At 28.6% G+C, this 17,548-nt stretch overlaps 1 protein-coding gene across 2 annotated transcripts in view; it reads right to left on the bottom strand.

Moving 5' to 3' along the window:
- LOC142226920 (sialin) overlaps positions 1–17,548 on the bottom strand; it is a 101,196-nt gene that overhangs the window by 42,937 nt on the left and 40,711 nt on the right. For both annotated transcript variants that reach the window (XM_075297172.1, XM_075297171.1), the window contains exon 2: positions 14,289–14,345. In XM_075297172.1, the coding sequence (XP_075153287.1) occupies positions 14,289–14,328 (40 nt within the window). In that variant the 5' untranslated portion in view covers positions 14,329–14,345. The remainder of the gene's footprint in view (positions 1–14,288; positions 14,346–17,548) is intronic.

The following is a 17,548-nucleotide window of genomic DNA, read 5'->3' as shown; positions in this document are numbered from 1 at the left end:
GATATGAGGTATTGAAAACCCAATTTTAAAAATGTTTTTTTTTTTTTTTTTTTAATAAAAATGCGACATTAACTTCAAAGCGAGTTAAGAGCCCTAAATACCTACAACAGAACTTCCCTGATCTGGAATCAGAATCATTATAAAAATCATTAAATATTTTCTAATTGAGATTGTTAATACCTTTCACCTTAGACTGCCTTTTATATTTCGGGATTAGAGAACAAAAAACAAATATTGATAATCGAAAATAGCTTTATTGTTTTTCAAAATCTTTCCAATTAAGATCTATACACTTTTGCATGCGTTTGAACCAATTGTCGAAGCCACTCTACACGCAGAGAAGGAATATGATCACCTCAAACATGTTTCAAGAGCAAAATGTTATTTTTGTATGGTGACCATGTTACATGTTTGTCACTAAAATGTTATTTTCTCGTCAAATATAACCTGCTTGCCGAAATCAGATACATGATTTCCGAGAAAATAACATGGTTGCAAATACCATGTTACATGGTCACCACCCAAAAATAACATTTTGCTCTTAAAACATGTTTGAGGTGATCATATTCCTTCTCTGGATGTAATTAGGTATCTCCAAAATTTGCATTCTAAACGCATCAACAGCTTCTTCAGATGTCGAAAAACGTTGACCCCTCCCTCTGTGTTTTATGGAAGGGAATAAAAAAAGTCATTCGTTGGAAAGACAGGATTATGGTTACACAGAAAAAATTTAAAAATTTAACAAAAAAAAAATTCCAATTACAATTTTAATTAAGTTTTAAAAAATATTCAATTAAAAATTGAATTGATTCAACAACTTTTTTAATTGAAACAAAAATCAAATACAAAAATTAATAGTATCAATTAATTTTTTAATTGGATAAATTAATTTTTTTAATTGATACTATCATCTCCGTGATTGAAGACATTTCAATTAAAAAATTAATTGGATCAATTAATTTCGCGATTGAATCAGAATGGCCGCCTTGCATACAAAAGATAGTGAGTTTAATCCCTGCTTCGACTAAACACTAAAAGTTTTTAAGTAATAAGAGAGAAGTTCACCATTGTGGTATCACAATGGACTGAAAAGTCTAAGTGAGCCTGAAATATCGAGTTGCCACTATACCTAAACTAACCTATATGGTGGATGATCCATCAAACCTATGTTTTAAGTGCTCACAAATGCAGTCGTTTGAGTCGATGTGTGAGAACTTACATTGTCGTGGTGAAGAGTGATGAGTCTTCGACAATTGGTTTTCCTGATTTCTTGAAAAAAAAATTGGCTATGGAAATGGTTGTACATCACTCAGAATTGACTGTTCTGCGATGTTCTAGTGGTACAATTGCGACATGTCCAATTTTTCCAGAGAAATAGGCGGTCATTTGCATTGGAAGTGCTTCGTTCGCGAGCAACATTTGTTGGATTTGGCTCATCTTAAAGTCGACTACTGTTTACTTTCGGGCTCATACGCGCTGATCCACGATTCATCACCTGTGACAATGTCATAGACGTGTTTCTTCGTAGCACCGCTATCGTATTTTTGGAACATTTCATTCGGCCAATCGACGATACGAGCCTTTTTTTGTGCGATTGCCAAATTGTGTGGGTTCCAACACAAACAAAATTTTTTGAGGATCAAATTTATTGCAATATTGAATGTATTCTGGTCCAACTAGTGCCTAAGTTTGTCTCAATCCCACGATAGGCCAGGCACATAACGATCTTGCAATATCAGTTGACGCACACAGCATCAATGTTTTCTCGAACAACAACTGATTTTTGACGACCTTCACGAAAATCGTCGTAGAGTGAACTACGACCTCGGTCGAATTCACCATAATAAACACTGGCCCTTGACCGAGCTTCATTGCCAAAAATTGATTTCAGTTCATCGATGCACTATTGGTGAGTTAACCCTCTAATTCCCAAGCCCGCCCTTAGGCGGTATTCACACAGAAAAAAAGTGTCTCGTTAATTTAAGAAGATTTTTACAATAATTTATTACAAGAATTTTCCAGAATTTTGGTTCATTTTTCGTATCTTCAACGAAAATTAACTACTCGAAAGGAAATTTTACAAATTCTAAGTAGCAAACGTTTAGTTCATGGCCTACAAAATACGATGGAAATTTCCTTAAAAAATTTCTTAACTGGTAGTTAAAAAATCGTTTATCATGCTATAAAACTACTTGTGAAATGTAAAGTATTTTCTAAATAATAAGTGCAATTTACTATAAGATTTTTTTGTATGAGAAAATATTTTTTTACGAAAAATGAACTTGAAAGTGGATAGCAATTTCTTACTGACAATTCCTATAGTTAATAATTGTTGGTAAAAAATTACCCAATGAAATATTTTTAGTTCACATGTAATTAAATTTATAGACATTTTCGTCAAAAATGGTAGGAAACATTTCATGAAAATTTTGCAAATTTTAAGTTAAACGTTTCATCGCTCATAAACTGGTGTGCCTTTACGAATATTATTCTTAGAGTAAATTGTCAGCAGATGCGATGAACTAATGCATAGTACAGAGATCTTTATCGGCATAGTGGAATGTGATTAATGTAAAGATGATGTTACTTGAGTTTTGTTGTGTATACATGAGCGTGGGGTTGTTTTTATTTTTGTTCATTTAGTGGTTTGTGTGTGTGTGTGTTTGTTATCCGCGGATGGTTTATTTGGCTGGATGAGGTGTTGTTTTCAATAAAGGCACATGTGTTTTTGTTGTTGTAGGAATGTTTTGGCTTTGCTTGGTTTTGTTTGGCATGCTTAAGTTATATAGTTGGCGTTGGCGTGGACTGTTGCATCTTTTAAGTAGGTATGCAACAAGGGAATATAAAGGCATGGAATATTTTGGATTTTTGACACATATATTGGTGTTTGTTTATTAAACCTTTTAAATTAAAGTTATTAATATTTTATCGGTAGTTTAGAAAAAAGTTATTAAGAATATTTAGGAAAATATGTTGAAATTGAAAGTGTATTGAAATTTTTATTATTCTATGTAAAAAATTAATATTCAGTTCCAGATGAATTTGGGAAATTTTTGTTATATCTCAGCGTATAGTTTATTCATAAATTGGTAAGTATTTTTTTAATATAACTTTCTTTTAAAAAGAATATTTTTTATGTATATTATTATTTGTTAATAATTTTTTTTTGGAAACCAGTTTAATGTTTTTCTTTGTTGTAAAAACAATATTTAATTTCAGAGCAACTCCAGATGGATTCGAACAAATTTAAAAAATAGAGAATTGGTAAGTTTTCTTTTAAAAATTGGCTTTCTTTCAACTAGAATATTTACGTTTTTATGACCTTTTTATCATCAAAATTACAGGAAGTTAATACCTTATTTTAGTATTTCTTTAATCAAATTTTTTGGAAACCAATGTAATATTTTTAATGTAAAAACAAATATTTAATTTCAGAATAACCCCTTAAAAATTTGTACAAATTTTTAGTACTCCTTTGCCTGTAATTTAATAGTGAATTGGTAAGGATTCTTTAACTTTCTTTTAACCCTGGACAGTCATCCTTATTTTTTGTACATTAACGTCATCCTTCGTCATTTTGACTACGGCTGATTTCAAGACGCTATAATTTTCATCGTGAGCGAAAAAGTGAACCAAACTTGAATTTATTTTCTTATTCAATTTGGTTTTAAGTAGTATAAAACAAAATTTCATAAAACGGTCGAATTAGTATAACTTAAATTTCCCATTTCCCAATAGACTAAAATGTATTTTAAATCGAAAATGAAATTAAGTGTCGTCTTTTTGAAGATTGATGACTGTCTAGGGTTATCAAGAATATTTGGTTTTTATGCATATTATTATTGTTTTCATTAGATTTTTTGAAAACCTATTTAATAATTTTATTTAATGTAAAAAATAAATATTTAATTTCAAAGTAACCCAAATAAATTTGGACTTTTTATATTTCCCCTCAGCGTACAATTTAATAGAGAATTGGTAAGTTTTATATTAAAACTTTGGCTTTCTTTCAACTAGAATATTTATTTTATTATATCCTTCACATCGATAACAACACAGTTTTATGAGTTTATTTAGAATACTTCATTATTTCTCTAATTGTTTCAGGTACAAATTTTATGAGATACGTTTTCCAAAGAAAAGTTGAATTCCTTAGACCATTTGATAAAATGCCCCAAATATGGTAAGTTACAAGCTAAAATGAATAATTAAAAATTATATTTTTATATATGGTGCTAAATTTTAACAATTTTCATTATTGTTTCCATTTTTCCAGCAAGATATATGAAAAAATTACCTACGATAAATTAAAAAAGGATAAGTCAAAATGTCCAAACAGCGGGTTCAAATGAACTACTCTCTGTTCCACGTGGTCATAATTTGTATTCACAAAAAACATTGTATTAAGAACTTTCATCATACGTTTTTATAATAAAGTACTTTTGCTTAAAGAAAGTTTAATTTTAATGTATGAAAATTTTCATAATTGTAAAACGGTTTGTTGTTCCTTTAATTATTTAATTTCTCTGTACTGTGGAATGATTGATTTAAAAATAGTTTAGTCTTCGACATTTCAAAGAGACTGTTAACCAATTTTTATTATCGGGTTTCCCACAAAATAAGCAAGTAAACCAAAATAATACTGACTTTTTAACTTGGTAGGGGTATATAAATCTTATGGTGTTGTAAAAATTAACTAAACTACAATGTTATAGATGAACTAAAATTTAAGAAAATTATAAACTAGACAAGTTGAAAAAAATCTTAAGGGCTAAATCATGGTCAATATTACTACAGTTTAGTTCATTTTGCAATGGAAAAGGGTTCACTGTGCATTTAATAAGGAAGCTTTTACTAAAACACACCTTAAGACAACAAAAATGGGTAAAATAAACAGAAAACTTAGTTAAAACTGTTCAAGAGGCTTTGCAGCATATACTGAATTTTACCGTAAAAATTTTTCTTGTTTAGTTTCCTTGCTTTCGTGTCGTTAACATTGAAAATTTAATCAGCTGGCAAGAAAAAAATGAGGCATTAGAGGGTTAGTGTCGAAATTGTAAAAAATAATCGCACGAAAATTTCCACGATTTAATTCCATTTTCTGGGAGATTTAAATTGTTTAAATCGCTGTAAAAAACACAAATCACGCTCGTATGTCAAAACGTTCCGAGTACGTATAACCTCAAAAATGTCAAGATTTAAGATAGATCTGTCAATTGGCAGATTGTAACACTAGGCTTACCTTATCCCGAAATAAAATCGATCTTGTATTTTTTTATTTAGAAAAACTTTATTGAGAAAACTGTTTGAAAAGAAAACAAAAATAACACCGAACTTTTGAGTATACAACTAACGACTCAGTATCGGTTATTATACCAACTACCAAAATACCTCAAAAATTTCAGGAAATTTATAGTATGTTAATGAATAAAACTATGATATATCTGCAAAGGATCGAAGTAAAATAAACCTCCTCTTACCCAGATTAAAATTTTGAGTATCAACCCATAAATATACCGGTATGAAGTGAGCGTCAAGATACAAATGTCTCGATAGGGAACATTTGTTGTGAATGAGCCCTTATTTTTTGTTTTTTGTTTGCTATGACATCTGTGAAAAAATATAGTATACATCAAGTTATTGAACAGACAACATATTTCATATTCTTTCATCGTGTTAAAAATGTTGAATTTTGCACAAGAAAGTGAAGTGACTTGCGGAAAACATAAATTTTTTGTTTTCATATGGAGAAAGTGATGCAGAGTCGCATCGAATGCTTGTCTAGGTATATGGTGATCATGCTCTATCAGAAGCAAAATGCAAAAGATGGTTCCAACGGTTCGGAAATAATAATTTTCATGTGAGAAATTAAGAACGTGGAAGATCACCAAAAAAGTTGGAAGACGCCGAGACATGACACTTTGTGTCAAAAGCAAATGGCAGCAATGTTAAATATTGCACAACAAACAATTTCTGACCGTTTAAAAGATCCATAAGTGTGGTAAATGGGTGCCATATGAAAAAAAACGCTGATTTCATACCGGTATACCTGATATATCATTTCTACGAACCTAAACCAATATCAATTTCTATATGAAAGCCATTTGATTCACTATTTTGTTAGCTTATTCGAAACTGAAAATGAATAGCACTCCCCAAATTAAGACAAAGACCTCTAACAAAAAACTACCACGCAAAACCCACGTCATTTATAACAACGTTTGTCTATTTTAGAGTCATCATCAACATGGTCTCGTTAACATTTTACCACTCCCAGTTATCCTTCGCAAATTTTTTTTCTCTATATTTTATGCACTTAACCTTGAATTGGCTGACGTTGTCGGTATCCAAATAAGTTTTAGAGTATAAGACAATGGAAGGGAGAGAGCTGAAGTAACGTCTGGTCCTGACATTAAGTCACGCTATGCCGAACGTTTTGTTTTGTAAACATATGCAAATATATGACATAGACTTTCCATAAACTTTTCCACGCAAATAGAAAAGCGCAATTGACATTGGGTGGCATTTGAAGTTGGTTTTAAAAATTATGAACAACAAATATTTTTGAAAATACGAGAAACTTATGGACAAAAAGTAATTGGACCGTTCAATTTAACTACTTTTTCTAAGTAACGTGGGTTTTGTAAGTTTACAACATTTTAGACGTTGAGTATCAGTAATCCTTCCAATTTTTTAATCGATATGGTGTCGCTTAGCGTGAGTATGAACTGCAACAGCAATATGATTACTCTGAACATACCTCATACTTAATACTTAACGCACATAAAAGTATTGGTCAAATATTGCTCTCTATAATTTTCCAATAGTATTCTTCATGTTCATAAAACCTCTTCTTTTGACAAAACATTAATTCGAAGAAACTCATATCTGCACTGAACATACCCTATAGCTAAGATAAACATTTATTTTCTTCTCTAGAACATTCTTCTTTTCACTGACTATTAATGAAATCACGTCAATATAGCATCATATGAATTGTTTTCAATATGATGTATAACATTTTTTATTATGTTCATTTATGTATGTAATAATAAATGAAGTTATAACCTCAATTTTACAAGTTACAGTTCATAAAGAAGGCAATCTCATTCAATTGCTGTATTTATTAAACATTTTGATTTATGATTTCTCAATATTCTTCACATATGAATTGATCTATGAATTCTCGCAAGCAGAATGAAGGACATTGCACTGGCGCCTTTAGTTTATTCGTTCATTTGTTTACAAGATATTATTTAATATACACTGACATATATTTATTCGTAATTTAATGCAATACAATTTGATATCTGTCAAACTATTATCAAAAACTATTTGTGATGACAGGCGTGATACAAGTTTCAGTTTCATTCCAATCAAACCAATTATATTGTCATTCTGTTTATTGACAACATGATATAATTTTGTGCGAAATAAAAACACATTTTCCAGAACGTTAAACAGAAACATTTTTTTTGTTGAAGCGGTAATTGTATATGTATTCATACAGTGACTCCAGATATTATAATAAAAAACAAATGGCCATTCAATATCAAATAACTGAGAATACTTTCCTACATAGTAGATTCCAAATGACGTGTCACATTATGTGACATATGCAAATCTGTTTTTTTTTTTTTGTAATATACAAAGGACACACATGATCTATGTGTAATTCGCAAAAGAAATATATTGGAAGTAGCAGTTTTACAAACTAATGAGAAGTATGTGAGAATTTGGATTATACACAAAAAAATGACCACCATTAAGTTGATGCTAAATTGTATTTATTTATTTTTCTTGCAAAAAAATTATTTGTTTTTTTTTTTCAAATTATTTTTGTTTTCAAAGTCACCTTATCCCAAGCCTGTCTCAAAAATTTTGTGAACTAAACGATAAAAAAATTCCATAATTTGGCGCCAATGATTGTGGAAATTTTAAAAAGTGGAGAGCACATTAATTCATTTTTCTCATAAATATAAATAGGACAAAAATATAACCAAAATATTTCCAATTAAAAAATTTATTGATATTTTGATTGAAAGACTAATTGGTACAATTAACTTTTTAATCAAATTTAAAAAAAACACACACACAAAGCAGTGAAGACAATTATTGAAAATTTTTAACTTTTTAAATATAATATTAATTGCCCCCAATTGCAATTTTAATTAAATAAAAACAAATATTTCCAATTATAAATATAAAATTATTATTATAATTACTATTATAAATATGAATGTTTTTATTTAATATACATGGAAAAATATTTTTCAATCACAAAATTGTTGATATAAATTAATTTTAATTGTAATTGTTTCAATGAGAAAAAATTAATTGACTCAATTAATTTGCCAACTGCACTCAAATTGATGATTTGACATTGGCAAAAGGAAAAGAGAGATGTTTGTACAAAGATTTATTTCAGCTGACTATCAATAATCTTTTTTCGGAAGGTTCTAGTGTGGTTCACTTTGGGTTTAGTGAACTACAATAATTTATTCTGATAATTGGTTGATAGTTTTGCAGCAAGTAGAGGATGCTGATAAGGAATGTGGGAATATTGCAGTCTATAGGGCTTTGCCCAAATAAATTTGGCAGTATTTTCCCCTCTTGGTTAAGCTACTCTTGTAGTTTAGTCAACGCAATGGTTTTAAGCTGAAATCAAAAACAACAATAATGATTGAAGAATAAACCAACAATAACAAAACAATTCGCAGATAGTATTTAACAATGTTTCTTCAATTAAAATTTTATTGACATTTGCAAACATAATAAATTACAAATATCATTGATTCGACTAATGTTTTTTTAATTAAAGCAAAAAAATTTCAATTGACCATGATTGGGTTAAAGTGACAGCCCGTTTAAGTTTCAGGCTCACTTAGGGCGTTTTCGTTTCGCAAAAAATATGTGGCCCTGGTGTTACACTACTTTTTCCCTTATTGTATTTTCGCTCAAATAATAGTGTCATTCCAAAGTTATTGTTAATTCAAAATATTGTGGGGGATACAGGATCCAAAATCTATGACAGTGTCCTTTATATTTGGCAATCAATTTCGAGAATATTACACCTTTTTTCCCAATCGAAATCGCCATTAGACTATTCAGTCCATTGTGATACCACATTAACTAAAAGTACCTATTACATATGCGCACTTCTAGTTTTAACCGCTGAACCTTCTCGATTATTTCCTTCTGTTGAACCAACCGGAATGTTCCAAAAACATTAGCAGACTGCTTGCGTTAACATTTTCCAGGTCCGCCAGTAATCTAAAGCTATATGCCCCTAATATTTGCTTACGCCTTACACAAAAAGCAGGACACTCACACAAGGGGTGTTTAATTCATTCCTTTTCCTCCCCATCATGACAGCTCATACAGTAGTCATTATGCTTCGCGCCAATAGTTTTTGAAAAATCGCCTATAAGGCAGCGACCCGTTATAGCAGATATCAGGGTGAAATCTGACGTCTTGAGAACACTAGCATATCTAGTGTGCGGTTTGGGAGCCACCGTGGTGCAATGGTTAGCATGCGCGCCTTGCATACACAAGGTCGTGGGTTCGATTCCTGCTTCGACCGAACACCAAAACATTTTCAGTGGTGGATTATCCCACCTCAGTAATGCTGGTGACATTTCTGAGTGTTTCAAAGCTTCTCTAAATGGTTTCGCTGCAATGTGGAACGCCGTTCGGACTGGGCTATAAAAAGGAGGTCCCTTTGTCATTAAGATTAACATGGAATCGGGCAGCACTCAGTGATAAGAGAGAAGTTCACCAATGTGGTATCACAATGAACTGAATAGTCTAAGTGAGTCTGATACATCAGGCTGCCACCTAACCTAACCTAGTCTGCGGTTTAAGTTTAAATGGGGTCATATTTGCTTGGTGTCGATACAGCCTTTGCAATTCTACCATCGAAAATTTGCCATCACAACAGCCTTCTCACGCAGTAAAAGCTTGCCGGTAGCGAGAAGCATACCAACAGATTCTAGTTCCACTGGAATATGTTGCTAACGCATCCGCTTCGCAGTTCTCCGGTATGTTCCTATGGCCAGGCACCCATATTAGGCAAATATTATACTGCTCAGCCATCTCGTTGAGAGATTTGCGGCAGTCGATGGCCGTTTTCGAGTTAAGGAATACAGAATCCAAGGATTTTATTGCAGGATTCTGTGTCCCTTACCATGGTAAATGGCATTATCATTTCTGTGATTGAAAACAATTCAATTAATTTCTTAATTTAAGAAAAAAATTATTTTTCTGTGACTTATTTATTTAGTTTTAATTTAAAAATGAATTGGATCAATTAAATTATTAATTGATTATTTCTTCATACTCATTTAAGATTTTAATTGAAAAACAAATTAGGTGAAAATTTTTCCCTCGTATACTATTGCGAAATTCAATTTTAATCACGGGATTGACAATATCGGTGACCAATTAGAAAATGAATTGATCTAATTAAAAATCAAAATTGAAGTTGAAAACGTAATAAATTAAAAAATTAACTGAAACAATGAAATCAATTTAAAATATAAAGTTAGTTAAGAAAATTGTTACATTTTTAATTAAAGAATTAATTTTCTTAATTAAAAATTTTATTAAATTAAAAACTAATATAATGGAAAATTCTGTTCGGAATACAAGAATCACTAAATTTTGAATCAATTAAAAAAAAAATCAAAAAAAATCGTATAAAAATTAATAAATAAATAATTGATTACCACATTTTAAAAATTAAAAGAGTTTTGTGGCAAAAATCGATTAAATTTTTAATTGAACAAATTAAAAAATTAATTGAATGTGGTAAAAAAAATCTATTAATTTTTTAATCAAGAATATTTATAATTTCCAATTAATTATGTGATTGATACTTTTCGTGATTCAAGCAATTTCAATTAAGGAAAATAATTGGATCAATTAATTTTGTGATTGAATCAGTAAAACCATGTTCTTAGTAATATATATATTGGTTCTTACAATTTTGACTCAAATCCAAAAAATATCCAATTATCAGAAAATACATAAGAAATTACATAAAATTTATTTTATCTAGAGGTGAATTAACTATAAATAAATAACAATACAATAAATAATTGATTTGTTAAATTAAAAAAATAATTGAAAGTCCTAAAGAAATCAATTAAATTTTTAATCAAGTACAATTTTATTTCTAATTAATTCTGTAATTGATACTATCATTTTCGTGACTGAAGAAATTTCCATTAACAAATTAATTGAATTTCGTGATTAAATCAGAAAATAAAATACAACTCTTCTGAGTTCTGTTCTGCCTATTTCATTCTATTTACTGTAATTAGACCAGATCATGAAATAAATTTGACGTTTGACGCTTACATATACCTGTCTATTTACCCTGATTGACATGTGAGAACTGAATACGCGTAACATAACACTTGATATCGGAATGCGTATTAAAAAAAAATCCCGATCAAAAATAAAAAACAAATGAAAAAGCTACTGAGCAATACTATCTATCCATCCATCCAATAATTGTGCATGTGCCAAGAACTGTGCCTAAACATCCATACCTCTACATTATTTACGCATATTATGCCTAGCAAAGTAAATTAAAATAAAAAAGAGGCTCGTCCCAATAGCTCTTGGCGACAGTGATTTCATATTCTATATCTATATATATATAGACAAACACTTCGAAATGAATAGCCATCATCATGGTATAATAAACTCATGTGGACTGTTGACACATTACTTCAAATAAAGGGTGAGCCCATCATAAGGCGTGATGTTAATTGTGTCACAAATTATAGAAGATTTTAATTACTCTTAAAAAAAATTTGCATATGCTCAATTGCGAAATTAACTACAACATTTCAAAACACACAGAAAGACAACATATGCTTTGAAAATGAGTTTGAATTTTATAAATAGCATTTTCACTATAAATGAAATATTTTGCAATTCAAATGAAACCTTTTTCATTTTAAATGAAACTTTTTAAAATCAAATGACACCTTCTAATCAAAACTTTTGCATTTCAAATATTTTTTTTTAAATTGAAATGAAACAGTGTGTTAAAATTTGACTCCAATTGTTCCCTTTATTAGTAGTTAATTTAATTAAATAATATTTCCAAATAAAAATATAACTGAACATTAGTTTCTTGATACATACTAGACTCATTACATTTTTGGCTCAAATCGAAAGAAAAATCGAACTATAGTTATTATCGGAAAATTGAAGAAAATTATTTAATCAAAAGGTAAAATAATTATTAATAATTCATTGATGATTCAATGAATTATTTGCGGAAAAAATCAAATAATTTTTTAATTGAACTAATTAAAAATTTAATTGCAATTGCCGACATAATCAATTAATTGTTTAATCAAGAATATATTTAATTTCCAATTAACTCTGTGATTGATACTACCATTTTCGTGATTGAAGGAATTACAATTAAAATATTAATTGGATTAATTAATTTCATGATTGAATCAGATTTTTTTTGTGTGTTTCTAAGAAATCTTAAATCACACAGAATTAAGTAGAAATAAAAAAATAAATAAATAATATATACAACAATAAATAAATAAATAAATAAAAAATATATACTATTACAAATTTATTTGATTTTGAAAGCAAAACTCAATTAATATTTTTATTAAGGCATTCAATCATTTATTATATTTTGATTTATTTATGATATATTATGATTAAATGATTTTATTGTAATTTCATAGGAGAATTGGATTTTTCTTTAAATTTGAGTAAAAATTTAATGATATATTTCGATTTAATTAAATGTTTATCAAACAATTAATATGTTGATTAAAAACTTTCAACAATTTCCTTAACGAAATGGTTAATTCGATTAATTGTATTTAATTAAATAATTGTTTAATTACTTACATACACTCAATAAAAAATTTTTCTTATTCAATCACGAAATTAATTGATCCAATTAATTTTTTATTGAAATGTCTTCAATCACGGAAATGATAGTATCAATTAAAAAATTAATTGATATTACTAATGTTTGTGATTGATTTTTGTTTCAATTAAAAAATTTGTTAAATCAATTAAATATTTAATTGAATATTTTCTAAAACTCAATTAAGACTTTAATTGGAAAAATTTTCATGAAATTATTTTTGTGTAGGCAAGAATTTTAGATGGTCACATTACCACACCAATCAAAATGACACATAACTTTTCTTATTCAAGTACGATATTAATTTTTAATTGAAATAACTTCTCAATTGCTTATCAATTGCAGAACTCATTAGAAATATATAAAATATTTGATAAAAAAATTATTGATTTCTCGGCACTATTATTTTTAAATTTATAAGAGTTCATATGATTTTTCAATAATAATAAATTTAGTTGGATTTTTCATTGGGATAATTAATATTTTAAATAAAAGCGTAAAAGTGGTTGATAAAAAAATAAATTTACTATTTCTTTAATTGACAACTTTTAATAATAATAATAATAATAATAATAATAATAATGGGTTTGTTTTCTTTTAGTACTGGGTACCCAAGCCGTGATGGACTAAAAGAAAACGGACTACTCTTTTATCCAGGACATACCCAAAACTGTGCAACACTGGCATCAGATGTTTAAAAAAATTTGGAGATAACAAGTGAATTCTTACATTTGTAATAAAGTGCTCAAATAGTAATAAATATTTAGAGCTGTAATTATGTGTGACACTTTAACACTTTTAATTTCATGTTATTCGACAAATTATAAACGTCACTTGATCAAAATGCAATCTGGCAACACCGACTCGATTTGCACTGATGAGATGTTTTGGATAGAACACCAGTGCAACGATGTTCTAGATAGCTCACAAAAAAACCCACTTAGTTTTTGTTTGTATAACCAGCATTGTACATTATGAACGGATCCCTTTTTATACCACAGACGCAGTAAACGTCACATTCTATTGAGTTAACAACACTTGACCGTGCCAGGGTGATTCGTTCGTTCGTTCACTCCTTTTTTCATTGATTGGACTATTTATTGTTAATGCAAAATGACACCATCTTTTCGATGAGCATTTCTGTGTTATTTTCTTTTTTTTTTTTGGTCTGGAAATCATTCTACACCCGTTTATTAATCGGTCATCAATAATATGATCTTGATTGAAAGAAATTTTGAAGTTTCATGAATTTAATGACAATTTTATGGGTATTTCAATTAACCATAATTTTCGAGAAGATTCTATATAAATTAATTGAAATGGCTCTAATATTGAAAATTAATCAAAACAATTTATATTTAATACTTACTTCTTATTTTGCTTAAACCCTGTTTCTCAGTATTAGACATAATTTGGAAGTAGCTCTCTGTAAATAGAAATTTAAATTTAAATTAAAAAAATATCTAGAATATAACATATACAATAAAACAATAATAATAAATTCCAAAATATTTATATCAAGGACGAGCTTTTTGGATATCTCTAAAACATAAGCATAATAAAATTGTAGAATACACTTTCACAGTGATGAAGGTGAAGGTTAACCCTTTGACGACCAATGTCCACTTCAGACGTCATTAAAAAAAATACATATAAGATACTTCAAGGGAAAAACAGTTTTGTTTTTCTTTTTAATAAAAAACATTAATCCGAAGATACAGTATTCGCCAAATTTTAAAGCCTTTTTTTATTTTTTATCCAAAGATTCAATATTTGAGTTAATTTAAATATGATATATTTAAAACAAAAATGTTTTTCTTTATTTTAAGCAAAATTTGCCTTACTTCAAGGACAACTTCAAAGGAGGGAAGTTATTGCTCGTGTCCTAAATTTAATGAAAAAAGTTATGAACTTTCTTTTTATTAAAAATTCTTTATTTCAAAGAATTTTTTCCTTAATATTATTAATATGCAAATATGCAAATTACTGGCCCTAAAATTTATGATGCATAATTTTTAAGCATATTAACCCAGCAAAAAAGCGTCGACAAAATAGTAATGAAAATGTTCTTTTTGGATCCGAAAGTGGTGCAAAATTGACGCAGAAGCGATGAATTTAACATGGGCTTGTCATAGGATGGAAGTCCTCCATTTCAACAGCCGTTGCACTGAATTTGCATCACGTCTTTAGGTGTGATACGAATTCAATGTTTTGGATGTAAATTAAAAAAGTCTGTGAAATTTTGCCAAAAAATTATTTTTATAACTTTTTAAAATTTTTAATGGATCCTAACGTTTGTGGGAAACGTTTGACCTCAAATATTTTCAAAAATTCACAATTTTTTCAGATTGGATTTAGCATTTTTTTAGACAAAATTTAAATAATTTCTACCATTTTATGAATTCTTACAATGTTTTTAACCTTTTTGAAACAAAAAAAGTTAAAATTACCCATTAAAAGTATGAAAAACCAGGATATAAAAAATTGAATTAAAAGAACTTCCTGGGTAGTTAAAATAAAGAACATCATTGGGAGTGCATCTTCTGGAAGTGCTTTTAAAGTTGTGCCTTTGGAAGAATTTCCAAATTTTTTTGCTGGGAAGTTAATATTTTTAACAGCGTCGAAAAGAAAAAAATAGATTTACAATAGTTGTTTATTTTTTTTTTGGTTGTGAAAGGGTCAAAAGGTTATTAAACTGGCCTCTATTAAGAAAATAAATGATGGTATTGAATTAAATAATGACATTTTCACTCATGATTTTGGTTACCCAAATCAATTTATTAATTTACTAGATTGGTGTTCTACAATATTAATTTAAAGATTCATACCATTAATTGTTATTAATTTAAATTTTTTGAACGATGAATCACAATTTTCGATGAGTTTCTTTCGTGACCTATACTCTTACATGCAACAAACTTGATTCGAATGAATTAATCGCTTTTCAGACACTGACATCATTTCAAAACAGAAGAGAAAACATGTGAATAATCATCTATTGCAAATTGATGTTCTTTTGTATTTAGAAATAACATACAAGTCTTTAAATTACCTAAACGCCTCTCCCTTGCTAATAATTCCGTAAAGTAATTTTTTAGAGATATTAAATTAGAATGAGACGAAACAAAAATCATGTGTTGAAAATTTACCAAGAAAAACAGATTAAAATATTTGAAGTGTTAACTCTTAGAAACTAAATAAAATAAAAATAAGATTTGTAATTTCTAAATTATGTTTTTTTTTTTTTAAATTCTTCAAAACATTAATAGTAATACTATTAAACCACTTCTATAAATAGTACCTTTTCAATATATGTTAAATATAAAACCACAAACAACAATTTTAAATAAATTAAAAAAATATATATATTAAAATAATAACTGAGATTTACTGAGAGTCACGTTTTTCGTTTAAATATTGTCATTAATGGATGAACTCGAAACTTATTCTTAGAAAATATAAGCGAGGCATTTGATTATTGGCCAATAAAGAATAATAAATAGAAATGAAATAGATTATTAAATTTACAACATTTTCCATAGAATTAAAACAAATTTTGATTTTTATAATTTATTATAAATTTAAAAAAATGTTAAAATTTTCAAACGTTCACAAAGCATAAACATCGAAGATCTTTCGCTCAAGATAAAATAAAACAAGTAAGGAAAGTCTAAAGTCGGGCGGGGCCGACTATATTATACCCTGCACCACTCTGTAGATCTAAAATTTCGATACCATATCACATCCGTCAAATGTGTTGGGGGCTATATATATAAAGGTTTGTCCCAAATACATACATTTAAGTATCACTCGATCTGGACAGAATTTGATAGACTTCTACAAAATTTATAGACTCAAAATTTAAGTCTGCTAATGCACTAGGATGGAACACAATGTTAGTAAAAAAAATATGGGAAACATTTAAATCTGAAGCAATTTTAAGGAAACTTCGCAAAAATTTATTTATGATTTATCACTCGATATATATGTATTAGAAGTTTAGGAAAATTAGAGTCGTTTTTACAACTTTTCGACTAAGAAGTGGCGATTTTACAAGGAAAATATTGGTATTTTGACCATTTTTGTCGAAATCAGAAAAACATATACAGTCGAAGCTCGGTTTAACGAATATCCCATTTAGCGAAAATCCAATTTAACGAACGTCCAAATTCATTACATTGACTATTCTAAATAACGAACGGCTGAAAAAATTTACGCTCGATTTAACGAATGATATTTAAATCATAGGAAAATAAGCCATAAATACAAAATGTGAGTAAAGAAACAAAAGACAAAGAAGAACAACAGCATGTAATACCGTAAGTTTTTTTTTTGTTGCGTTCATCAAACATCAGTAAGTTTAGTTGCAATTTAGCTGCGAAAGCGATCTGTGAATTAAAAATCAATGAGTCGAAAAAGAATTCCTTTGGGTAAAAAAGCAGCAATACTAGATGATTGCAAAAACGGTTTAAGCCTTTCTGAAATTTCAAACAAGTACGGAATTCCTAAGTCGTGAATAAGCACCCTTAAAAAAACAAAAAAAAGATCTTTTCGAATCTAAAAGAAACAAACAATGGGGCAAAGTCTCGTATGAATGTAAGAGCAGGAGAATACCCAGAAATGGAAAAC

This window comes from Haematobia irritans, chromosome 2 (genome assembly GCF_050003625.1).
Source record: "Haematobia irritans isolate KBUSLIRL chromosome 2, ASM5000362v1, whole genome shotgun sequence".
NCBI classification, from domain to species: Eukaryota; Metazoa; Arthropoda; class Insecta; order Diptera; family Muscidae; genus Haematobia; species Haematobia irritans.
Note: the sequence above shows the minus strand (reverse complement) of the source record. Positions and strands in the feature narration are given on the sequence as shown.